Here is a 27,113-nt window from a genome sequence, read left to right as displayed (position 1 = left end):
GGAGATTCTGGCTGGTGTTGAGATCAGGAGAAATAGCTGCACAACTAGCTTTGATATATGTGCATTCTGAGTGTGGAGCTCCTGACTGCTTGAGGAATTTTAAAGCACCTTGTGCAATAATGAAGGTTAACATACGGCACAGCAAAACAGATGTCAAATCTCTCTGGCTTTATCATGTCTCTACCGAATGATGATTCCCCCAGAGCGATTTTCATCCAAATATTGATTTTTTTCATTTCCTAATATCCTGTATACAAATGCTCTTGTTAAATTGTGTCATTTAAACCGTTAGAACTAGAATTATAGCAATAAAATGAGAAAGTCTTCAGAACAACCCACACAAAATGGTGGAGGAACTCAGCCAGTCAGGCTGCACCTACGGAAATGAATAAACAGTCAACGTTTCAGGCTGAGATCCTTCTTCAGGACTGAAAAGGAAGAGGGTAGCCTCCAACCTGACAGCATGAATATCAATTTCTCCTTCCAGTAACAAAAATCCCTCCTCCTCCCCTCTTCTTCTATTCCCCATTCTGGCCTTTTATCTCTTCTCTCCTGCCGATCACTTCCCCCTCGAGTCCACTCCTCCTTCCCTCTTCCTCTATTTCCCACTCTGGCCACTGAGCTCTTCTTACCTGCCTACCACTTCCCCCGGGATCCCTCCTCTTCACTCTCCTCTCCTATCAGATCCCTTCCTCTCCAGCCCTTTGTCTTTCCCACCCACCTGGTTTCACCTATCACCTTCCAGCTAGCCTCTCTTCAGTCCCCCCACCTTTTTATCTACCGCCATTTCCCTCCCTTTTCAGCGTTGATGAAGGGTCTCGGCCCGAAACATCGACTGTTTATTCATTTCCATAAATGTTGCCTGACCTGCTGAGTTCCTCCAGCATTTGGTGTGTGTTGCAGTTTTATCAACATGTTGCTCGTGGTGGACAGCAGTAGTACAGGGTATTAAAGTGCTCTAGGCATGCAACAGTAGCCTGTATAGTGGAATGATCTTTGTGTGTCTGCTGACACACAATAATGCTGTTGAGTACCAGCAACTGTTATTGTATGCCAGTGGGCACGTGGCCAAGTGGTTAAGGCATTTGACTAGCGATCTGAAGGTTGTGAGTTCGAGCCCCAGCCGAGGCAGCGTGTTGTGTCCTTGCTCTGTGACAACACCGGTGCCAAGCTGTATTGGCCCTTGCCCTTCCCTTGGACCGCATCGGTGTCGTGGAGAGGGGAGACTTGCAGCATGGGCAACTGCCGGTCTTCCATACAACCTTGCCCTGGAGAGTGAAGACTTTCCAGGCGCAGATCCATGGTCTTGTAAGACTAACAGATGCCTTTTTAACAGTAATCAGACCGGACGGACGGTGCACTACAGGTGATACTATCTGTATTTATGATACAACTGACATTGTATGCTATTACATACAGTAGTCAGACTGGACCGAGGGTATACTACAGGTGAAACTATCGTTATTGTTGGAAACCACTGTTTTTCTAAAAACTTTGTATAAGATGATTTAATGTAAGCCTGAAGTTGTATTTTAATCATTTGTACTTTTCAACAAGCACATGTATTTCTCACAGTATCTGGTGGGTCGTCCCCACTTACTGGCAGAAAACTGTATAGCAGCTGCAAACAAGAGAAAATCTGCAGATGCTGGAAATCCAGGCAACACACACCAAATGCTGGAGGAACTCAGCAGGCCAGGCAGCATCTGTGGAAAAGAGTACAGTCGATGTTTTGGGCCGAGATCCTTCAGCAGGACTGGAGAAAAGAAGATGAGGAGTCAGGGTTAGAAGGCAGAGGAGGAAGAAACACAAGGTGATAGGTGAAACCAGGAGGTGGGAGAAGGGTGAAGGAAAGAGCTTGGAATTGGATTGGTGAAAGAGATACAGAGCTGGAGAAGGGGGAATCTAATAGGAGAGGACAGATGGTCATGGAAGAAAGAGGAAGGCGATGGCGGGCAAGGCGATAAGGTGAGAGAGGGAAAAGGGGATGGGAAATAGAGAAGCCGGTGAGGTGTGCATTACTGGAAGTTCAAGAAATCGATAATCATGCCATTTGGTTGGTGGCTACCCGGACAGAATATTCCCACTCCTCCAACCTGAGTGTGGCCTCATCGCAACAGTAGAGGAAGCCATGGACTGACATGTCGGAATGGGAATGGGAAGTGGAACTAAAATGGGTGGCCACTGGGAGATCCTGCTTTTTCTGGCGGATGGAGCATAGGTACTCGGTGAGGTGGTCTCCCAGTCTACGCAACACACATCAAAGTTGCTGGTGAACGCAGCAGGCCAGGCAGCATCTCTAGGAAGAGGTATAGTCGACGTTTCGGGCCGAGATCCTTCGTCAGGACTAACTGAAAGAAGAGCTAGTAAGAGATTTGAAAGTGGGAGGGGGAGGGGAGATCCAAAATGATGGGAGAAGACAGGAGGGGGAGGGATGGAGCCAAGAGCTGGACAGGTGATAGGCAAAAGGGATACGAGAGGATCATGGGACAGGAGGTCCAGGGAGAAAGAAAGGGGGAGGGGGGTGAAAAACCCAGAGGATGGGCAAGGGGTATAGTCAGAGGGACAGAGGGAGAAAAAGGAGAGAGGGAGAAAGAATGTGTGTACATAAATAACGGATGGGGTACGAGGGGGAGGTGGGGCATTAGCGGAAGTTAGAGAAGCCAATGTTCATGCCATCAGGTTGGAGGTTACCCAGACGGAATATAAGGTGTTGTTCCTCCAGCCTGAGTGTGGCTTCATCTTTACAGTAGAGGAGGCCCAGTGAGGCGACACTTCACCTGTGAGTCGGCTGGGGTGATATACTACGTCCGGTGCTCCAGATGTGGCCTTCTATATATTGGTGAGACCCAACGCAGGCTGGGAGACCGCTTTGCTGAACACCTACGCTTTGTCCGCCAGAGAAAGCAGGATCTCCCAGTGGCCACACATTTTAATTCCACATCCCATTCCTATTCTGATATGTCTATCCACAGCCTCCTCTACTGTAAAGGTGAAGCCACACTCAGGTTGGAGGAACAACACCTTATGTTTCGTCTGGGTAGCCTCCAACCTGATGGCATGAACATTGACTTCTCTAACTTCCGCTAATGCCCCAACTCCCCCTCGTACCCCATCCATTATTTATTTATATACACACATTCTTTCTCTCTCTCTCATTTTTCTCCCTCTGTCTCTCTGACTATACCCCTTGCCCATCCTCTGGGTTTTTCCCCCCTCCCCCTTTTCCTTCTCCCTGGGCCTCTTGTCCCATGATCCTCTCATATCCCTTTTGCCAATCACCTGTCCAGCTCTTGGCGCCATCCCTCCTCGTCCTGTCTTCTCCTATCATTTTGGATCTCCTCCTCCCCCTCCCACTTTCAAATCTCTTACTAGCTCTTCTTTCAGTTAGTCCTGATGAAGGGTCTCGGCCCAAAACGTCGACAGTACCTCTTCCTAGAGATGCTGCCTGGCCTGCTGCGTTCACCAGCAAATTTGATGTGTGTTGCTTGCATTTCCAGCATCTTCAGAATTCCTCGTGTTTACATCTCCCAATCTATGTCGGGTCTCGCCGATATACAAGAGGCCACACTGGGAGCACCAGATACAATAGGTGACCCCAACAGACTCACAGGTGAAGTGTTGCCTCACCCAGAAGGACTGTTTAGGGCCCCGAATGGTAGTGAGGGAGGAGGAGTAGGGGCAGGTGTAGCACTAGTTCCGCTTGCAAGGATGACTGGCAACAGGGAGACCCATGGGGAGGGACGACTGGACAAGGGAGTCACATAGGGTGCGATCCCTGTAGAAAGCAGAAAGTGTGCGGGGGGGGAGGAGGGAAAGATGAGCTCGATGGTGGGATCCCGTCGGAGATGGCGGAAGTTATGGAGTTACAGTTGCATACACCGTTCTCATTTTTTACTGGCTAAGTATTAGTGCATTACCCACGTGACATAATTGTGCAACCAGCGACTGGTTTAGTCTATCTAACGAATTCTTTCCTCTCTCAATTACAAAAATGATCGATTTTTCAGAGGTGCCATCTTCGCCTCTTTTTCCTCTTTTATCCTCTCACTCTTTATTGTTCATTCACCTCTCTGCTTTGTTTCTCAGCTCTTTATTTAGTTTGCTTAGTATCTGTACTTTAAAATAAATGATAGTTAAGAACTTAAGACTCCTCACCATTCCTGACTTCTGGAAGAACCCTAAGGATCAGAAAATAAACAGAGATACAGCCGTGCTTATGATATTGTATAACTGATGTTGTATGCTATTACATACAGGAGACAGACTGGACCGAAGTTATACTACACGTGAATCTATTGGTATTTATGATATTGTACAACTGATGTTGTATACTATTACAAACAGGAGACACACTGGACCGAGGGTACACTACAGGTAAATCTATTGATATTTGTGATATTGTATACTATTACATACAGTAATCAGACTGGACCGAGGGTACACTACACATGAAGCTATTTGTATTTACGCTGTACCCTGCCAATAGTGTTCACACTCAGGCTGCATCGGAAAGTATTCTTTGGTTTAGTGAATACTTCACGATCGCGAGAAAATATCTGACCCTAATCACTGAGCATCTTCTCAGAAATATTTCAGTCAATGTCAAACTATAGTCAGCAATACGTACGGAGCCATAGGACACTAGGTCACAGGTGTAGTTAAACAGATCTCTTAGGATGGTGAAGACCAGCCTGGGTGAAGCTATATATCTGGAATGTTTTCCTTTAGTGTTGAGTAATTCACGTGTTCCTAAGAAGTTGAAGAAATCCAAATGTGATTGTCACTGTAAAATTCATAAAAGGCAGGAAGTGAGATTGTTGTATGTCTGATAACATTTATTTTTATACTGTCGCTTAGATACCATGATAAAAATTGAAATACACTTTAGTGTACATAACATGGATGCAGTGCAAAGTACCATATATTCCAGGGCCTGACTTTAGACAGAGTTATCACAGTGAAAGCAAACACACTTCATTTGAAAATTCTCAGCAAAAAGAAGCTCATTTGCTGTTTTTTTTTAACAAAACACTTTTATAAATAAAAAACTGGCAAACAGCACTTGGCCATAGCAGGTCACTGACTGGTGCTGATATAAAGACTTGTGTTCAGCACACGAGACCACTTTATAGAATAAGTACAAATCATGATACATTCACGAACTGCAAATATTGATGCCCACTATAGAGTGAACGTGTGTTTAAAAAAAAAGTCACGTTGACAAGTTATCGAAAATGCTTACAAAATCAAATTTAAGGCAGTATTGATCTACACGGGCCACTCCACCACCTCAGCATGTATACAGAATGCAAATATATACATATAAACAGAATCCTCACCTACATACAGTAGTTTCAACTGTAAAATACATGGACCAATTACTCTGATACGATCATGCACATCTTTGTAGCATGCACCAATATTTGATGTGACCTCACACTGTACAATATATTCAGAATATAACAGGATACACTGACTACTGTAAAATCTTTGCATTTAAATCACTTCAGCTGAGCTGTCGAGGGCAACGTAGAGCTAAAATCCAACGTACGAAATGTGCCACAAGAACGATGGCTTTAGTGCAATTAAACAGCAGCGATGGCATGGTATCTTGATCCTCTGTCACCGCATGCGGTTTTCCTCCCCACCCACCCCCTTTCCACTGCACCCCAGCCCACTCGTCCGCTGACATGGGTCACTGTCTGTCTGCAAGCGTCACTACGTCACGATGTACAACACTGGCGACTGGAGGCACGCTTCTTGGCATTCAAGCTTGAATTTTTTAAAAAGAAGTTAAGAAGATTGTCCACCCGCTCCTCAAGCTGTTTACAAGCCCGAGGTTTCTGTTTTTTTTTCCTAACTGCTCTATGTTTCCACTATCCTTAGCGACAATTAATCTGGTAGAACATGACTTAGTGCGAGGTTTGCTGGGTGTGGAAGTAATTGGTCGGGCTAACTCACGGTGGCCAGCCCTTGCTTCACGGTTTTTTAATGCTGCATTCAGCAAACATCTCGGAACAGACGGAGCCTGGGGGACCCTTGCAAAACGTGAGTGATAGAAACAAATCGAAGAGTTCTGAAGAACTGCAGTGCAGGGAGAGGCTTAACACAGGGGGAAAATCTACTTCACACCTATCCCAATGCAGTGGCAGTTCTTAAATGTATTTGTAATTTTGACAAAAAGTAATAAATTTGTTGGAGATTTACCAGCTTTGCTTCAGGAAATATATTTGATTCAGCTCCCGATGCATGACTGAGCACCTCTGGATGTTTTCTTACGTTGGTGTTGACACTCCCTGGTCCTAGAACTAGTACCATATCATGATACAGTATATATTAGATTTTTTTAGATTATGAGGACATGTAGTCCTCTTTTATTGTCATTTAGTAATGCATGCATTAAGAAATGATACATTATTTCCTCCAGTGTGATATCACAAAACACAGGACAAACCAAGACTGAAAAAACTGACAAAACCACATAATTATAACATATAGTTACAACAGTGCAGAATACCATAACTTGATGAAGAAGTCCATGAGCACAGTAAAAGTTCAAAGTTTCTCAAATGTCCCACATCTCACGCAGACAGGAGAAGGAAGAAAAACTCTCCCTGCCATGCCGACCACAGTCCGACTCCGAGTCATCCGAAAACTTCGAGCTCTGATCAGCTCTCCGACACCGAGTACTGAGCGCCATCTCTGTCCGAACAATTCGACCTCCTTCTCGGTCGCCAAAAGCAGGCAAGGCCGGGGATTTTGAGGCCTACCCTCTGAAAGATTCCCGACCACACAGTAACGACAGCAGCGAACGAGCGTTTCAGAAATTTCTCCAGATGTTCCTCTCTGCTTTCACGTCCATTCTCCATCAAATCAGAATTGTCCATGGCCCCTATTTAACAGATACGATATCATTTTTCACCGGAGGGTTGCGCACACGCGGCACGCCACCATCTTCTCCTCCTGCCTATTACGTTATAAATATACAATAACTATGTGGCACATGAATGACAGAAGTAAACTGAAGACTTCAAGAACTGCAGTGTAGGGAGAGGCTTAACAGAGTGGGGGGGAAGGAATATACATACATATATATATTTTATACATAGGGGGTGTGTGTATACATATATATATATATATATATATATATATGATATGGAGGATATAGTATATCCTATAACATATTATAACACTCTTACTATATTGGTTCCTTAAGGTTGTTATAGCTAGGGGTGATAATGGGGACAAGCTCTCACTACATATTAAATGCTCCCAATGGCGTGCACCTCAAATAGCCTCTGACAACCAAGTCCAGCTCTTGGCCTTCAACCTTGTTGTAGGGTTTTGGAGGGCTATGTTGGCTGGAGTCAAGGCTTTATGCTTTGGCACTTGGCAGAGTCACCAATGCCAGACAGGTCAAAGGGTAGAGGCTAGAACAAGAGTGGTCCACCGGTCCTCCAGGTTCGGGGGTTCAGCTCGGGGTTGGTAAAAAAACAAAACGGTTACGGAAACAGCAAATGAAGAATCCTAAAGGGACCTTCATTGCTGCTCTGAACGCTAGCGGTGTAACAAGCAAATGGGAGAAACAGCACCAGTGGTCAAAGTCCTCATCGATACAGTACATTAATATTCTTTTTCTTACTAAAAAGAAACTGGCCAGGCTTTTGATCTGAGGGAATAGTAATTACTTCCATACACAGTAACCAAGATGCAGCCTGAATACTACAGACAAGAGAATCTCAGGTTGGTGCAAATTTCCATCAATCCACAAGCAGACTATCTGGAAAGTAGACTAGATAATAAATCAGCAGAATACACTTAAGCAATTTGTTCATAAATCATTAAAAAGAAAAACACAGATGATGGTGTTTGCCCCATGGCATCTGCGGCTCCAAGACATCACTTCACTGCAATAATAACCTCCTGACAAAGGAAAACAGATCACAGCTCAGACTCCAGCTGGCAACAAAATACGTAATACTGCCGTATGCTGTGGTTCCACTGAACACGTTTACAGCGGTAGAGGGATGTGTTAAGCTGATGCTGGGGTCAGTGGAGCAGGCCCCACCTCAGCACTGAATCACTTTACAGACATTTATTACCGTTGACTTCCTATGTTAACAAAACAACTTTTCCTGCTCTTGCACTGCAAGGTGCCTTCCCTCAGCCTCATCACATTAATAATAGTTGAAATCTCCTTTATCCTTTTCCCCCAAAAGTTGCTTTGTTTGTGATAATGATCATCCTAGCCCAACAAGTGTCACTCATAGGCCTCTGCGTGCACGTTTTTCAATTGGCCGAGATAAATTGCACAATTTGTCCTCATTTAGATCCACAGCACCCCTAGACCCATCCGTGGCACACTGCACATAGTGCACACACTGATGTCTCATATCGGATAACAGGAAATGACTCAGGGAATGGACATCTCATTGGCCCACTTCTCTTTCTCTCTGCTTTCAAAAGCTTGATGAGCACGTTCCAGGTCTCGTACGATGTCCAGAAGCCTGGTCGCCACGGCCGTCCAGCGATCATGGAAGGAGCCCCTCGCGTCTATGCCAGCTGTTTGAGACAAGGTTTTGTTAGTTGTGAGTTTTCAGAGCAACCCAAATAAACACTTCCTCTTGATGTAAAGATAATCTTATGTTGTTGATGTTAATAAACATTTCGTAACTTTGAATTTTAAACCATGAAATATTCAACACCATAAGACTTAAGGAGCAGAATTAGGCTATTCAGCCCATCAACTCTGCTCTGCCATCCCATCATGGCTGATTTATTATCCCTCTCAACCCTATTCTCCTGTCTTCTCCCCGTAACCTTTGATAGCCTCACTAATCAAGAATCTATCAATCCCTGTTTTAAATATGCCCAATGACTGGGCCTTCATAGCCGTCTATGGCAAAGAATTGCAGAAATTCACCACCCCTAGCTAAAGCAATCTCTTTTCTAAAAGGATGTCCTCCTATTCTGAGGCTGTGCCCTCTGGTCTTAGACTCCTCCACTATAGGAGACATCTTATCCACATCCACTCTATCTAGGCCTTTCAATATTTGATAGATCCTTGATGAGTGTAGCACAAGACTATTCCACCAGGAAACTGGCACAGATTGGGACTATTCTTGCCTTTTCTGTTTGTTTCTTGAGAAACTGGAATCAGTTTAATATCAGAAGCTCTTCCCGAAACATTTGGTATGTCTTTCCTGGCTCCTATACTTCCTTCTTGATGGTAACAATGAGAAGAGAGCATGTCCTGGGCGATGGGGGCCCTTAATGATGGATGACACCTTTAGAGGCATCGAAGTTTGAAGATGAATTGGATGCTGGGGAGGCTGGTGCCCACGATGGAGCTGGCTGAGTTTACAACTCTCTGCGGTTTATTTCAATCCTCTGCAGCAGCCCCCTCCCCGTACCAGGCGGTGATGTAGCCAGTCAGAATGGTCTCCACGGTACATCTGGAGAAATTTGCAAGTGTTTTTGGTGACATACCAAATCTCCTTGAACTCCTAATGAAATATAGTCACTCATCAAACAAGAAACTTTCACAGTACTGAGTTTTTTTTTGCAAGTTACTCTTTCTAAAAACACTTCCTTTGAAATTGGGAGCATATGGATTTTTGAAGGAATGTGGTAGCCCCATTTTATTGTGTTATAAACTCTTTCCAAATATATTATGAATAACTTTACCATGTGTGGCTACGAGAGCACCCTTCTCCCTATACTTCATTTCTCAGTTCTCAGTCACCCCACAACCCACTGAAGAGTTTCCCCAGCTTCCCCATCGTCCTGACTCTGACTGAATCTCCCACCTGGCTGTGAGTCACTGCCCCCGAGCAATGGCCATCAGGAATGCAGTAGGGTCTGGGAAGAGAGAGCCTGCTGGGCTTTACCTGCCTCCTCTGCTCTCTGTTGACAACTTTAATGAGAAGAGCTCAACTCCCGCAATGAGACAGCCCACCACTGTCAAATGGCTGAAGGTGAACAAATAACTTGATGGAAAATTGGACTCTGTACGTGGTGCAATAAGAGTTTCCGAGATTTAACTGCAATAATGGCTTGACTCAGGGACTAACTTACTTCAGCATCTTTCCTCATCTTCCATTCTGTTCAAAGTAGCAATGTAGTATCCCTTATCAGTTCTGAGAACATATTAGATTTTTTTAAACAAACTGAGATATCATGGGCAGATTCAAAAGCATACACAGTACTCTGCAAAAGTCTTAAGCTCCATAGCTATACATAAATATGTATCTAAGACTTTTGCACAGTACTGTAGTAATTTTATATATTGCATCATACTGTTGCCGCAAAAAAGAAAAACAGATTTTATGACATATGTGAGTGATGATAAACCTGATTCTGCTATGGGTCTCTATTGTGGACTGAGAGTGGGAAGGGGGCAGGAACTGGGGATTCATGGTTGGGAAAAGAGGAATGGAGATGGAGAGAGGAGGGAGAGAGGAAGGGAGGGGGGAGAGGGAGATGGAGGGAGAGAGGGGGAGAGGGGGAGGGAGAGGGGAAGGGAGAGGGGAAGGGAGAGGGGAAGGGAGGGGGAGGAGAGGGAGAGGGAGAGGGGGAGGGAGAGGGGGAGGGGAGGGGGAGAGAGGGGAGGGAGAGTGGGAGGGGAGGGGGAGGGGAAGGGAGCGGGGAAGGGAGAGGGGAAGGGAGAGGGGAGAGGGGAAGGGAGAGGGGAAGAGAGGGGAGGGGAGGGGAAGAGAGGGGAAGATGGAGGGGGAGGAAGTGGAAACATTCTGTAATGACCAATAAACCAATTGTTTGGAACCAAATGATCTTGCCAGGTGTCGCAGGACTGGGTGTGTCTGCATCAGCGTCACCCCACCCCCCCACCCCGGTACTCCTTCTCTGCCGCCTGTCCTGCACCCCTCCCACAGTGCTCCACCCCTGCCATTCCTAACACCCTTTGCTCATGCCAGATTTACAAACTCACTCTCCGCTCCACGTTGAAAAATATAGTACTGTACAAAAGGCTTAGGGACCCTAGCTATATACATGTGCCCAAGATTTTTGCACAGTACTGTATATTATATTAGAGGAGGTTGTAAACCACTCCTGTGAGTTATGATATCATTAGGGCTCTCTACAAAATAGCCTGAACTTCAGTGTTTGCTGCTACATAAAGCCTTGATTGGTATTGGTATTGTCACAGGTATCAAGGTACATTGAAAAGCCTGTCTTGCATACTATTAATACAGATCAAACCATTACACAGAGCATTGAGCTAGAACGGGTAAAACAGTAACAATGCAGAACAAAGCTATCAAAATGGTGCAGTGCAGGTAAATGATAAAGTGGCAAGATTATAACGAGGTAGCTGGTGAGGCCAAGAGTCCATCTTATTGTACAATATGTCCATTCAAGGATTGGATTAGAGTGAGATAGAGGCTGTCCTTGAGCCTGGCAGTATGTGCTTTCAGGATTTTGTATCTTCTGCCTGAGGGGAGAAGGGAAACCGTCCTTATGCTGTCTGGTTTACTGAGGCAGCGAGAAGCATGGACAGAGTCTATAAAGGACACTCATGTCAGACCTCAGCTAAACTACTGTGAGCAATTCTGAGCGCCCCACCACAATAACTGGCCTGAGAGTCTGAGCTCCAAGTTCGCCAATTATGAGGAGAGTTCACAAAATATTTAAATGTAGAGGCTGGAATTTAAGGTGAAGAATTATTTCGTTGAAGATGCAAAAGGGATTGATAAACAAACAGAATATTGTAAAAAATATGGAACTCTCCTCTGCAAATGGCAGTCAATTGTTAATTAGTAGATAATTGTTAATAAATTATTAAGAGATTTGAGGAAAAGGCAGTTTTAAGATCTCACAGAACGGCTGAAAAGCTCCAGTTCCTATTTGCTTATAACATACGCACCTTTCACTCAACAGTATTATTAAAACATTTTTAATAACTCTCTACAATGAAAATAGTGTTCAGAATGGTGCTAGTAATTTACTAATCATAAGGCTTAATAATTTTAGAAAGCAGCTTTTTTTCTTGAAAATGTTTCCATTGTGTAAAAATTACTTTACCCTCGTTAATTCCATCACTGTCCATTCTTTCCTCCTGCTCCTTCGCTGTGTTTGAGTCTAAAGATTCAAGGTACTTCTTTCTAAAAACAAAAAAAAAACAAGGTTAGTTTGGTTTGAGTGTACAATTATTTTAGTTACAGTAAATATATTATTAATTGTTTAATTTGAAATAATTTCCAACTGACAATGATTATTGTCTGTCACAATTCAAAAAATAATAATTACTGTCGATTCTATTAGAAACTTCAGTGAAAAAAGCACCAGACAAAATAAATACCATTTTTAATCAATAGAGATAGAGCAGAATTCCTGGCCAGTTACATCTTGTGGAATCAATGTTTTATTTTTAACAAGTTATTTTAAACACAAGAATGTATTTCAACAAGCATTTCTGTCAATGTAATGTAAGATTTGCCATTTAAAAAATAAAGATTGCAACACCTTAACTTCAAACCTTTCATTACCATTAACTGTTAAAGCATTCCAATTAACAAAAAGTTCTGATTCTTTAAAACCAGCTGAATTATTTGTTTACTATACCAGTTCTTTCTGATATTATGAACAGATGTTAACTTTGAAGGAGGAAATTTATGTGATTAATTGAAAAACCACATTCGTTAAAGGTACTAAGTCATTTGAAACTTCACGCTTCAACTTACTGCTTGATAAGCAGCACACACAAGATGCTGGAGGCACTCAGCAGGCCAGGCAGCATCTATGGAAAAGAGTACAGTCAATGTTTCGGGCCGAGACCCTTCAGCAGGACAGAAACGTTCCGAAATGTCAACTGTACTCTTTTCCATAGATGCTGCCTGGCCTGCTGAGTTCCTCCAGCATTTTGGATTTCCAGCATCTGCAGATTTTTCTCTTGCTCGGTATGCAATGACTGCCATCTAGTGGAATAGTTTATGGTTTCGCTATCTGGTATTTTGGGTACTTTTTGATTTCAGTTTGATTGAGCAATTGACTTTACCAAGAGAGAGTGGTGCAAGATGATGGTAACGGCAAACACAATATGTGTCTGATCGGTTCACATATTGTGGTGAAGTATTACCTGTTTTTTTCCTCATGGAGATAAATCTATTACCATTTATGGATTGAGATACAGTGCAGAATAGGCCCTCCTGGCCCTTCGAGCCACACTGCCCCTGATTTAATCCTAGCCTAACTATGAGACAACTTGCAATGACCAAATAACCTACCGAACAGTACATGTGGGGGAAACTGGAGCACCCGGAGGAAACCTGTGTGGTAATGGGGAGATTGTACAAATTTCTCACAGGCAGTGTCTGATAATTAAGTCAGCTTTGTGCATTGCATTTTTATTCCTACCATGGGCATAAATACTGTAAAACATGGATAAGCACTTAACTAGGAGGAAGCAGGAGGAGAAGATGGTGGTGTGACACAGCGCGCGCAGCTCTCCAGTGAAATGATATTGTATTTGTAAGTAGGATGCCGTGCACAATTCTGATTTGATGGAGACAGACGTGAGAAGCAGAGGAACATCTAGAGGAATTTCTGAAATGCCCGGTTCGCTGCCGCTGCTACTGTGCGATTGAGAATCTCCGGAGGGAAGGCCCCAAAATCCCCGGCTTTGCCTGCTGCTGGCGACCGAGGCTGAGGTCGAAGCGTTTGGCAGAGATAGTGCTCGGTACTCGGTGTTGGAGGGCTGATCAGAGCTTGAAATTTTCAGACGACTCAGAGTCAGACTGTGGTCGGGCATGGCAGGAAGAGTTTTCTTCCTTCTCCCGTCTGCGTGAAACGTGGGACTTTCGAGAGACTTTGAACTTTTTTACTGTGCCATGGCCTGTTCTTCATCAAGTTATGGTATTGCACTGTTGTAACTATATGTTATAATTATGTGGTTTTTGTTAGTCTGTCCTGTATTTCTGTGATATCACATCGGAGGAATATTGTATTATTTCTTAATGCATGCATTACTAAATGACAATAAAAGAGGACTGCGTGTCCTCATGATCTAAAAAAAACTACAAAGTCCTGTACTACTACTGAAAGTAAAATCGAAAGCTTTTCATTATTTGCTTCGTTCATTCTCAACAACTGCAGTTTTCTTAGTTTTATATCATTCAGTTTTTTTTGTTGTACATTGTATTGAAATTTGGTTTGAGATTTAAGAGTTAGAGGCATTCCTAAGGAGTCTGTAAACTCTTGCATGAAAACTGGAAATAAGGAAGGGAGAAGGGGGGGAGAGAGAGAGAGAGAGGAGAGAGAGAGAGAGGAGAGAGAGGAGAGAGGAGAGAGAGAGAGAAAGTGAGGGATGGAGGGAGAGAGGGAGAGGGAGAAGAGAAGGAGAGGGAGAGAAAGAGAGAGGGGGAGGGAGAGAGAGGAGGAGAGAGAGCATTGCAGGTCCAGATTTTACACCACTGTTCCCTCTAAGCTGTGCGGGTGCATGGCCGCACAGTAACTGCAATGCTCCGGCGCACATAGCCTTTGTTGCCACGCAGCTGGAGCTGGTCACAGCTGCAGCGAGTTTAGAAAATGTGAAAAATTTTATTTGTTGTACTGAATTTCATTATACCCTACAATTAATAAATAAAATCAAATGTATGTGATTTTTCAGATTTCATTCTAAATATATATAGTACACCTATTACAAAAAAAATTTAAAGTGCCGCTCAGTTTTCAGGCCGTGTAAAGATTTCCTGCTCAGAGCAACAGTTGGTCCATACAGCTGTAAAAAAAATGTTAAAGGGAAGGTTGTTTTACACCATTATTACGAGCATTTGATTGGGCCAAGATATTTCTGTGTGACTCCAGAATAATTAATGGGACATCAATGAACTCCCTTGTCAATGTCTATAGCTCAGTTGTAATGGCAGTCAGGTTGGATCTAGCAGCCCTTTTGAGAACAGTGACTTCTCATGATAGTCAATTGTGGGATAATAGAAAGCCCCAGGAACCAAAGCTCAAAGTAAATTTATTATCAAACTACATATATGTCACCATATACTAACACGAGATTCATTTTCTTGTGAGTACACACAATAAATACAAGAAACACAATAGAATCAATGAAAGACTACTGCCAATAGGACGGACAATAAAAAAGAGCAAAAAAGACAACAAATTGTGTATATACAAAATGAAAAAAAAGAAATAATCATATATTAATAAGCAATAAACATCAAAAACCATGTTAGAGGTGAGGCATTAAGGATGTCATTGATAATTCCCACTCTGTATGTGATATGGGAGGTGAAAGGTAATTTTATCCTCTATTATTCCTATTTCTCCATGTAAGTGTAGCTCAGACCTGCGGTCGCTCGTTGCCAACAGCTTTCTAACAGCTCCCCAGTTGCATACTCTTCATTCAGTATATGATGAGGTGATAGAGCACGGTCCCCAACCGTCCCTACATTATCTCAGGGGACATATGCACTGACTAAGCCAGCACTGCAAACTCAACACAGAAACTAAACACCCGTTTACTTAAATATAGAGGAAAAAATGTAAACAACTTATTATTTGTACATGTGACAATAAACTTGACTTTGACTTTATGTCTAGTTTAATTGTGTTCAGTCAAATTATTAATTTTCAATTATTCTGAAACGATCTTGTGCTTGAGCTTTTGCTCAATATTTCAAAAAAATGTTTAATATCAGAGAATGCACACAGTATACAACCTGAAATTCTTACTCTTCACAGACATCCACAAAACAGTAAAAAAAAACAAGGAATGAAAGATAGAATAACCCCAAAGCCCCCTTCCCCCCCCACACAAAAGCTGCAGCAAAAGCATTAACTCTCCCCCTCCCCCCACTTGCTCCACCTAAAGCATCAACTCCTCACCCCACACTGCACCCATCATGCAAGGAATAGCAAAGCTCGCAGACACCATGGTCTGGAGTTCATCAAAAACTAGTGTCCAGCCCAACACCTTGACATCTCAGACAGGCTCTCTCTCTCACTCACTAGCAATGGAGAGAGGAGCAACGAGAGGGGAGACCAGCAGCCCGCTATTGTAATGTTACAATCGTGGCCGAGTTCCCCGACTCGAGAACCAATAATGCTTTGATTGTTTTAGTAATTTCCAAATGTCAAAGTCATTCAGAAATTTTTCATATTTAATATTTTGGTATGTTTGACAGTTAACTAAATCAGAGAATGTGATTTCCCTGGCTGTCAAAGTCTTTCACCTCTTTTAAAAGTGTTGTGTTTAAACCCCATTGATGCACTATTGATTACTCCAAAAGACTGGAAGTAGAGTAAATACTGAAAGGCTTTTATTAACAGTAAAATGGGACCTCATCCGTGCTGAGTTTCTGTCCTGGACTGAGTGAGGAGCAGTGGCACAATCGCCTTTATTCAGGGGTCTGTGGGATGAGTTACAGCAGCGGTCAGCAGAGGGGCGTGTCCAGACAGGTAACCCGGTTACAACATATATATATGGTTTACCACACCCACATAGCGGGAAGCTGGAGGAATCAACACCATGGGGGTTGTGGAAGAGACCAACTGGTATCCCCCACACTGGTCTGTTATGAGCCTGGAGGGTTTATTGCTGGCTGCAAGTCGTCTTCTGCTTTGGTATTTATTGGCTTATTACTGGCACGTGTACCAAGAGACAGAACAAGTCATTATACAGGGCTTTGAGCTAGAATAGGCAAAATAACAATAGTGTCGAATAAACTATAAGAGATAAGAGCTACCAAAGAGGGGCAGTGCAAGTAAATGGATCAGGTACAAGATCATAACAGTAGTCTTAGAGATACAAATAAATAAACAAATATATATGTATTTCTATCTATATCTACATATGGAGAGAAAGATACAGATAGACAGAGAGAGAGAGAGAGAGGGAGAGAGAAAGAGAAAGAGGGAGAAAGAGAAAGAAAGAAAGAAAGAAAGAGAAAGAGAGAGCCAGCTAGGGTGCCTAAGGCTTTTGCTCAGTACTGTATTTGTCAACGTGGAGTGGAGAGCAAGTCTGTAAATCTGGTGGGAGCGCAGGATATTGAGAATGACGAGGGTGGAGTGCGGTAGGAAGGGTGCGGGACATGTAGCAGAGAAGGAGTGCTGGGGCAGGTGCAGACACACCCAGCCCTGAGACACCAGACAAGGTCACTTGATTGCAAACAATTGGTTTATTGATCATTACAGGATGTCTCTCTGGTGCTTCCTGCTCATCACTCACATTTGTCACAAAATTTGTGTTTTTTCTTGTGGCAGCACATAAAATTAGTACAGTACTGTGCAAAAATCTTAAGCACCCTAGCAATATATATATGTGCCTACAACTTTTGCACAGTATTGTAACGTGAGGAGGTGCTGGCAGATAGTAACAACATCCTTTCCCATCTGGAGGCAAATCTAATTCATACAGTAACTAACCAAGTTTTAAATTAACTCACATTATACATTCATTCTTTCTAGGGACATATAAAGCCCTAAATTACATTAATGCTGAAACTTTAAGTCTTTTAGATTCTCCCCTTCCTGTGACCCCGTTAGAGCTTCAGGATGTAACACCGCAGTGGGGGAGAGGAACAGAGCGTACCCATGACTTACTTCAGCTTTTCTCTGCCTTGCAACAGCTGCTTGTAAATGGTCTGAGTCTCAATGTCAGGGTCGAGAGGGTCACTCCAGTCTCCGAGAGTTACGGCGGAATGTGTGCGGCTGCATCCCTGCACTGTTAAGCAAACATAAAGCATTCAACATAGACGGACAATATTGTAGACACTATGCTATGTGCTTTTATCTCGTTATCAGTCTATACTTTATTATTCCAACTTAGTGTACCGTATATAAAAATGTGTTTTCAATGGAACGTGCCACAAAAACCACTGCACAAGCGTGACATGCTCACAGATGTGATTGTCTTTATCAACTGAACCATGGTAATTGAATGCAATGTTTTCACTTGAGTTAATTAAAATATAATCAGTTCGCTGAGATGGCAAGAATAACCAAACTTACTGCAATCACTACATGCAAGCAGACTGATTAAAATGTACCTGCAAAATAGATTAAATGAAGAGGTGTACGCTTCGTGGCCACCTGCTGAACCTAATAAAGTGGCCACTGAGTGTACATTTGTGGTCTTCTGCTGCCGTAGCCCATCCTATTCGAGGTTCAATGTGTTGTGCGTTCAGAGACACACTTCTGCACACCGTGTGGTTATTTGAGTTTCTGTTGCCTTCCTGCCAGCTTGGAACAGTCTGGCTACTTTCCTCTGACCAAAACATTGTTGCTCAAGAACTGCCACTCACTGGATGGTTTTTCGCTTTTCACAACATTCTCTCTAAACTCTAGAGACTGTTGTGCGTGAAAATCCCAGGAGATTAACAGTTTCTGAGATACTCAAACCATCCTGTCTGCCGCCAATAATCATACTACAGTCAAAGACACTTAGATCATATTTCTTCCCCATTCTGATGTTTGGTCTGACCAACTGAACCTCTTGACCATGTCTGCATGCTTTCTTGCATTGAGTTGCTGCCAGGTGATTGGCCCCCACCACCCAGCACAATGCTCTCTTCTTGCTCCTGCCATCAGGAAGTGGGGACGGGAGCCTCAGAGCCTAGACTACCAGGTTCAGGAATAGTTATTACCCCTCAACCATCAGGCTCTCTAACCAGTCACTCAACTTCACTTGCCCCCCTACCACTTGTTCCCCCTATCTACAGACTCACTTTCAAAGACTCTGCATCTCATGTTATTGATATTTATTGCTTATGTTTATTATTATTTATTTTTCTTTCGTATTTGCAAGGCCTTTCATTGATTCTATTACATTTCTTAAGGTTGTATATGATGACACATTCAGTATTTACTTGATAATAAATTTACTTTGAACTTCGATTGATTACTTGCATTACTTCTCAGGTGCATAGGTTACCTAATAAAGAAGCCAATGCGTATATAATCAGATCACTGAGGGAGCAAGGGTAACCAAGCTTACTGTAATCACTATATTCAAGCAGACTGATTAAATCATCATTGTAATCATTATATTTGTTCTATTATTTGCTTAATTATTTAAAATAATATTTAATCAATATATTTATCTATTATAAAAATTATATGAAGACATTTAAATTACAAAACCATTTCCATTCATGCGCCGGTCGTGCATGCAGCCTGGTACAGCCGTTCCGATCTATTCTTACTTTCTTCTTCTTACTTTTTAATTTACGTTATTGTTTGTATTTTTTTTCTCACGGTAACACGTCGAAGCTGCAGCCTCTCTAACATGCTGGTAGAGAGAGTTTTATTTGGGTTTTCTTTAGTGCTGGAAATGGTTACATCCCGACACGTGGGACAGAAGCAAGGTCGCATTGTGTATTCCACGGACCAGCAAATACCGACCGGCTTAGCGAACAGAGCGGTGGACACCGCTGCTGAAATCCGGAGGAAAACACACAGAGGATGCAGAGGGGGATCACAAAGCCGAGGAAAGAGGACCGGGTCGAGACAACAGAGACTTATGGAGAAGAGGAGTTCGGTGGGTAATACCGTTCCGGCTGACCGGAAGTGCACTGAGAGCAGTAAGCGTAAAGGAGTTGGGTGCTTACTGATCTGGTTAACAACGGATGGTGCAATCCGGGGCATATTACGATCGAGGAACGTGTTTGCAGACTGGATATTGAACTTTTTACTGTTGGATTTCGGCCACATTCCACCGTGATACAACACTGGGCGGCACGGGAGGTCGTTCCTGCCTGTGGCCATCGAACTTGCAGCTCCTCCCGTGGAGGGTCAGACATCCTGAGCCAATAGACTGGTCCTGGACTTATTTTCCATCTGGCATAGTTTGCATTTTGTTGTTTGATTGTTGGTGGTTTTTGTATTGCTATATTTACACTCTACTCTTGGTTGGTGCGGCTATAACGAAACCAAATTTCCCTCGGGATTAATAAAGTATATCTATCTATATATCTAAACTCTATTTCGCAAATTCTTTTGTGTTTAATTTTTCTTTTGAAAAATCATTTCACTTCCTGGTTATCTCCAAAGAAATACCTACCCAGTTAATAGTGTCAAAGTCACAGTAAGTTTATTACCAAAGTACGTGTCTACCTTAAGATTAATTGGGTATAAACTAAAGACCCATCTTGAAGGGAACATGGGTGCAAATGTATTACACACATATTTGTATGCACTAAATCCTTTTTCACATACTTGTAATTCACCTGAATTTCCCTCTTCCTTTATAGCTGTCTATGCACCCCAATGCATATTAACTCACATGAATTGCTCCACACCCAGATTAACATGCCACTGGTGCACTGATTTAAAATAGGTATGTAATTAAATCAAAATTCTGGGCAGAACAGGGAACAAGATACATTTCCAATAAATTATTGCATTTCTTTCAGTATTTAAAAACATTATTGAGACTTGCTTGGTGTTTTTATGTTGTCAATATACATCTAATTAAAACTAAGAAACTTTCACAACTTTATATTCTGAAACACTGGTGAAAAGTTTGTCTTTGGATGTTAAACCCATAGTTGCACAGTGGCTTTATTGCACCCAGTTGCCTATAATGCTGCATCGGTATCATGCTGGGAATGCAGCAGGTCAGGTAGCATCTTTGGAAATGAATAAACATTTGCCGTTTTGGCCCGAGACCCTTCTCAGGACTCGGCCCGAAACGTTGATGGTTTATTGATTTCCATAGATGCTGCCTGACCTGCTGAGTTCCTCCAGCATTGTGTGTGTGTTGCTTTGGATATCTAGCATCTGCAGACTTCATTGTGATTAGTATCTTACTGTTTGCAAAATTTCCAGGCAACATAGCCAGTGTACATAAATGATAGATGACCTAAAACTTTAATTTTCAAAGTTAAAGAAAGAATATGAACTCGGAGTCTGGTGCTTTCCTCTAAACCCATTGAATGATATTGAATTGGGTTTGGAATAAACTTAACATATTGGATAATGGTAAAGAAAAGGAATAATTAAGAGGTGTAAAAGTAAGTAAATCCCCTGGATCAGTAAACCCACATCCTAGAGGTGAAAGTGAGGTGGTCTGCTGACTTTACTTCTGCAGCAGCCTCTACGACAACTAATCCGACACTAATCTTTAACAATGGAGGCAGAGAGCAACGTAGAAATGCAAATCAGTTGGACTGAAAATGGTTGTCGGCAAAACACTAGAATCCAACAAAAGAACTAAACTCAGCACTGAATTTAGATACACTGGAACAACTGAAAATGTCTAAGAATGTTGTTATTCTTCACAGCTATTCTCATCCACTAAATTCAATGGAGAAGTCAGTTCTAAACTGGAGCAGGGTGTTGGAAAGAATTCCCCATTTGGAAGTGCTGAGGGACCTTTGCAACTTCCTGCTTCCATTCTGAAGCAGCTAATGAGACCGGGAATATCACTGGAAAACTGCTGGAAGTAATGCACAGCCACTTCATGACTTCTGCACATGCAAAATTTCCAAAGTTGCTGTTAGTTACATAGAAGATGTCAGCAGCTCCAGTATACAGGTAACTGCTGATATTTCTCTGAAAAACCTGACGAGGGATTATTGATAAGTTTGTGGCCTAAGGTAGAAGGAGTCAGTTTTAGAAAACCTAGCACATTTATTTTTCAACATAGCCCCCTCCTACATTTACACACTTAGTCCAGCGGTCGTGGAGCATACGGATCTTGGACCTCCAGAAAGCGCCCACAGCAGGGGTGATTGATAAGTTCGTGGCCTATGGCAGAAGGAGATGAATTATACAGCTCTCATTACATGTACATGCAGTTCAATGCTTTGAATGGTGATGCAGAAAGTTTGAAGTTAATAACTCATCTCCTTCTACCTTGGGCCACGAACTTATCAATCACCCCTGATGCGTTATTAACCTCAAACTTTCTGCATAATCACTCAAAGCATTGAACTGCATGTGCACGTAACAAGAGCTGTTTAACTCATCTCCTTCTACCTTAGGCCACAAACTTATCAATCACCCCTGCTGTGGGCACTTTCTGGAGGTCCAAGATCCGTATGCTCCACGACCGCTGGACTAAGTGTGTAAATGTAGGAGGGGGCTATGTTGAAAAATAAATGTGCTAGGTTTTCTAAAATTGACTCCTTCTACCTTAGGCCACGAACTTGTCAATCACCCCTCTATAGTACAACAATTTCTTATAAGACAGATCAGTACTTGTAGATTTTATATATTAAACAATAGGCCTGGAGACCACTTATGCTTTGAAAAATCAGCACAGTGAAAACTCTTAATTAATCATCTTGTATTGGTATTTGCTTAGAAAATAAGCTCTGATTAGCTGTGCTAAGTGCTCTGTGAATTCATGTCAGTAAATTGTACTTTGCTTCTAAATTCATTCTCTTTACAGTGAAGCACTCTGAGTGCTACCACCCAGGAATGAATTATTGGGTGAATTAACCAACTACTAAATGGTGAGATTTGCTGATCATTGGCCAGAGAAATTACAGCACACTGGGCAAAATTTTTTTCAAAAGTGTTGCTTCCTCAGAATTTTTTTTTTGTTTATGATAGACCTATTGAAGCTGAACACAAATACAATTTCACAGTAATTGTACCACGTAGCAATTTGGATAATTCCCATATCCTTTGGTTCTCCCTGGAAAGTGAAGATCTATGAATGTCAGCCGTAAATATATTCAATACAGCAACCCTGCAATAGATACATCACACTGTCTTTTCATTGGTCATTTAACACAAATTTTGAATAGTTGGAAACTGATCAGTTTAAAAAAGACTAATTTGGTGTGCGTGTTGCCTTGGATTTTCAGCAACTGCAGCCTTTCTCGTGTTTCTAATTTATCTCAGTTTGCCTTCTGTTCTAACTGAGTCCACTAACCAATAAGTTACCCCAAATTAATTTTATACTTCATACATTTTAACAAATGTATGACCTTTGGAAAATCCATGTATACTAAATCTACCAGTTCCTCAAGCTACAGTACTATGCAAGAGTCCTGGGCAAACATATATAGCTGGGATGCCAAGAGTTTTGCACGGTACTGTAGCAATTTTATATATTGCACTGACTGCTGCCACGAAAAAAACTAATTTCGTCACGTATGTGAGAGATGATAAACCTGGTTCTGATATGGGTCTCTATTGTGGACTGAGAGAGGAATCATGGTTGGGAAAAGGGGAAAGGAGAGGGGAGGGAGCAGGAAGCACCAGAGAGACATTCTGTAATGATCAATAAACCAATTGTTTGGAATCAAATTACCTTGTCTGGTGCAATGTTTCATCTAATTTGTAATGACCAGTGTGCGCAAAAATCTAGTGCTGTGCAATTTTTTGCCTGGTGACAACATGTCTGCACTGAATTTTTAAGTGGAAGTAAACCTGAAGGTATTCTAATAAACTACCAAATCCAGTTTGTTGTTCATTGTTCAAAAGAAATGAAATAATACACAACAATGAGTCTTATTTCTCAAATATTATACAACAGCATTTAATAATATAAATTTTTTCACATGTTATTAAAGATGTTTGAAATGATCAAGCAAAACTTATAAAATTTTTTAAAATTAAATTAAAATTACAAACACTGTCAATAAGAATTTTGGGTTTGATCGTTTTCACTCTTGTTCATCTGCACTCTCACAAAACATATGTAGCGGATAATGAAGGATTTTCTTGCCAGAGCTCTTGTACAGCATCCATATGTGATTTGCTTGCTAAATGACGCATTAAAAAGTCAGGTTTCTAAACATTACTCCACTTACGCAGGTAACACCAGTTTCGGTATTGTACATAAATATTTCTCATAGCCACACATTCCTGACCTCATGAGCTTTCGGTGTAGCAATTTCTACTGTTTCATTCAGCCATTTCGCTTAAAGTGAACTAGCAGTTCTTTTGCACTTCACATCTTTTCCTTCTTTGGAATTCAAAATTGTGAATCAACGATTTCTTCAATAAAAATAGTTCAAATAAGCCAGTTCTAAAATCTGCAGCCAAATCATCGCAAAGTCCACGTTGTCAACACCGTCCGCATCAGAAACCGGAAAAGGAAATGTGATTGTGTACCAACAAGGTAGAGGGTGACAAACCTTTTGTGCGCAGTTTAAATTCCTTTCAGCGCTAGTAGCAAAAGGTGTGTGAGCCCGCACATGCGCACACCTTAGACGAAACATTGGCCTGGTGTCTCAGGGCTGGGTATGTCTGTATCCTGGCACCTGTCCCAGACCACTCCTGTGGTACTCCACTCTCACCATTCCAAATATCCATTGCCCCCACCAGATTTACAAATTCGCTCTCTGCTCCATGTTGCCAAATACAGTACTGTGTAAAAGTCTTAGTCACGCTAGCTATATATATCTATCTCTAAGATTTTTGCACAGTACTGTATTTTCTAAATGTAATGCCCTAGTCGTTTATTTTAATGTACTACAATTTACAACTTACCTAAGAAATATTTGTTCAGTTGAGATAACGTAGTGATGAGAAAAATATAAGAGAAAATACTTGAATGCTCTTGTGAATGACTGCTGTGACAGGAAAAACTCAACACTGAGAAATATTATGTCAGCCAGAAATTAAACTTGTAAGGATTTGACTTGCCGATTGACTTAATGAAATTTTGTCTAAAGGGAAGTCACATTTTCATTCAACTAACCATTTTGCTCCTAATTGAAACTGTCCATCGATACATGAGCTCTGTTTTAATGGGGGAGATTGTTGCTAACATACCAGTTCTATCTGTGTGCAGACAACATGTCCAGCGGTTGCTCCTATAAGAACCTGGATGAAAGGAAGGAAGCATTCGTTGATTGTAGATACTGGCTTTCCTGATAGCCGACAGCCACTGATTCAGTTCATTCACGTTCTAAAACAGATAATAGGCAGGTCAGATCTAAATATCAAAAGGACATGTCACGATCCTATTAGTTCTTATGTCATTAGGTAGTCATTTAAACACACACATTTTCAGCTATTTCACTTTACTTGTCTTTCTCTAAAGAAAGCCAGCATGCATGGAACAATAGTTAAAATATGATTCATTTGCAATACCAGCACTGAGCTGAACTGAATATGCCTTGACTCTTAAGATTATATTCTATGTTTTCAACTTTGTTTTGTCATTTGCACAATTTTTTTGCGTGTTGGGGGGCGGTTTGATGTTTTTCTATGAACAAGTTTTCTGGTTTTCTTTGTTTCCTGGTTGTCTGTGACGAAGACGAGTCCCAGGGTTGTGTACCATATACTCTCTCCCCTCCCCCACCTTTTAAATCTACTCCTCATCCTTTTTTTCTCCAGTCCTGCCGAAGGGTCTCGGCCCAAAACATCGACTGCACTTTTTTCCTAGATGCTGCCTGGCCTGCTGAGTTCCTCCAGCATTTTGTGCATGTTGCTTAGATTTCTCGTTTGTAAGCTATGTACATACTTTGATGATAAACATACTTTGAATCTTTATGTATTTCTAGAAATACAGTGCAGAATATGCCCTTCTGGCCTTTCAACCTTAGCCTAATCACAGGACAAGCTACAATGACCAATTAATCAGTTGGTACGTCTTTGGACTGTGGGAGGAAACCAGGGCACCCGGAGAAAACCCACATGGTCACAGGGAGAGCGTACAAACTCCATACAGGCAATAGAGGGAATTGAACCCGGGTCACTGGCACAGTAAAGCATTGTGCTAACTACTATGCTACCATGTCACCCTAGTTATATCCCATAACAATAACAAGAAAGGCTGTTTGTGATTATCAGTTCTTTGCGAAGTACACAAAGGACATTTCTCAAAAGAAGAATACGCTTTTACTCTGGATTTTCTTCTTTCTCCAAGTCATTGGGTAGGTATGAGGGTAGAGTCAGACTGACCTTAGAGTAAGTTAACAGGTCCACACAACATTGTAGGCCAAAGAGCCTGCACTATGTTGTACTGCATCCTACATTCACTGATTACAGGTGAGAGAAAGTCCTTCACACAACACCCATTCATCCAGTACTGGTCCTTCTAGAGCAGGGGTTCCCAACTTGGGGTCCACAGACCCCTTGGTTAATGGTAGGGGCCCATGGCACAGAAATGCTTGGGAACACCTGATTTTATCACAACCACGAATTCAGCAGTCAGTGCTTGTCGAGACTTGGTCAGAACACAGCAACGCTTCGCTGCCTGTTTGCTTTTGGCCTTCCCTGAGAAATTGGACTTTTGATTCAACTGACTTTGAATTCTAGCGGTATTCGTTTAATGTTTAGATTCAGCCGCAGTGTAGGCTTCATTTCCTATTTGAGAGTTTTGTTAACGGCCCAATTTAGCCTAGCGTTTGTTGTTTATTTTCCCTTTAACACTGTTCGCAATAAAGTTTGTGAACTATCGACCTACTTCAGTGTCTCTCACTCCACACTTGGGCCATATCCGAACCTGGTAACAGCAAGTCTCGACCCCTGTCACAACCACGTATTCAGCAGCAAGAGCTTGTCAGATGTTACTGTGGCTCGGGGTAGCACTTTCCCAAAGCGAACTGCTTAACCACTGAGACGCGAGCATCTCCAGCCTGAAGCAAAGTCAGCATCTTCACCAGGTACTGTTGGGTCTCTGTTTATTTCTGATCCTTAGGGTTCTTCCAGGAGTCAGGAATGACAAGTAGTCTTAATCCCAAGATTTCAATTTATTATAGAGTAAAAACAAACATACAAATACTAAGGAAAATAAATAAAGAGCTGAGAAATGACGCTAAGAGGTGTATGGATATGAAGACAAAGGAATAAAGAAGCCAAGGTGGCTCCTCTGAAAAATCTATCATAAGGGAAATTCCTGAGATAGGAATGAATTGATCAATAGGCTATATTATTAAAACAATTTCTTTATTAATCTTTTTATTGATTTAAAAAGAGCATATATACAAACAAGAGGAGAATTACCTCAAATATATATATATCAGTAACAATACAAACAGTAAGTATTAAGCTAATATGTAGTATATAACAAAAAAGAAGACAGCTAATTCTCCTCTTATCAATTCATAGAGAGAAAAAGAAAACTTTAAATTTTTAAAGTGAGAAGAACCCCCCCCCAACTACACGATATAAAAAAAGGGGGGAAAAAGGACTGGGCAGTCCATTCTGAGGATACGACCAAAAAAAAAGGA

General features: G+C 41.9%; 1 protein-coding gene across 1 annotated transcript in view; it reads right to left on the bottom strand.

Annotated features, from left to right (window-relative positions):
- Window positions 1–4,810: 4,810 nt before the first annotated feature.
- LOC134338523 (rasGAP-activating-like protein 1) overlaps window positions 4,811–27,113 on the bottom strand; it is a 304,354-nt gene continuing 282,051 nt past the window's right edge. The window contains exons 19-22 of the mRNA XM_063034413.1: window positions 24,709–24,844; window positions 17,578–17,698; window positions 12,046–12,125; window positions 4,811–8,565 (exon numbers count right to left, since the gene is read on the bottom strand). Coding sequence (XP_062890483.1) covers window positions 8,417–8,565; window positions 12,046–12,125; window positions 17,578–17,698; window positions 24,709–24,844 — 486 coding nt within the window. The 3' untranslated portion in view covers window positions 4,811–8,416. The remainder of the gene's footprint in view (window positions 8,566–12,045; window positions 12,126–17,577; window positions 17,699–24,708; window positions 24,845–27,113) is intronic.

Source organism: Mobula hypostoma, chromosome 27, assembly GCF_963921235.1.
Source record: "Mobula hypostoma chromosome 27, sMobHyp1.1, whole genome shotgun sequence".
Classification (NCBI taxonomy): Eukaryota; Metazoa; Chordata; class Chondrichthyes; order Myliobatiformes; family Myliobatidae; genus Mobula; species Mobula hypostoma.
Note: the sequence above shows the minus strand (reverse complement) of the source record. Positions and strands in the feature narration are given on the sequence as shown.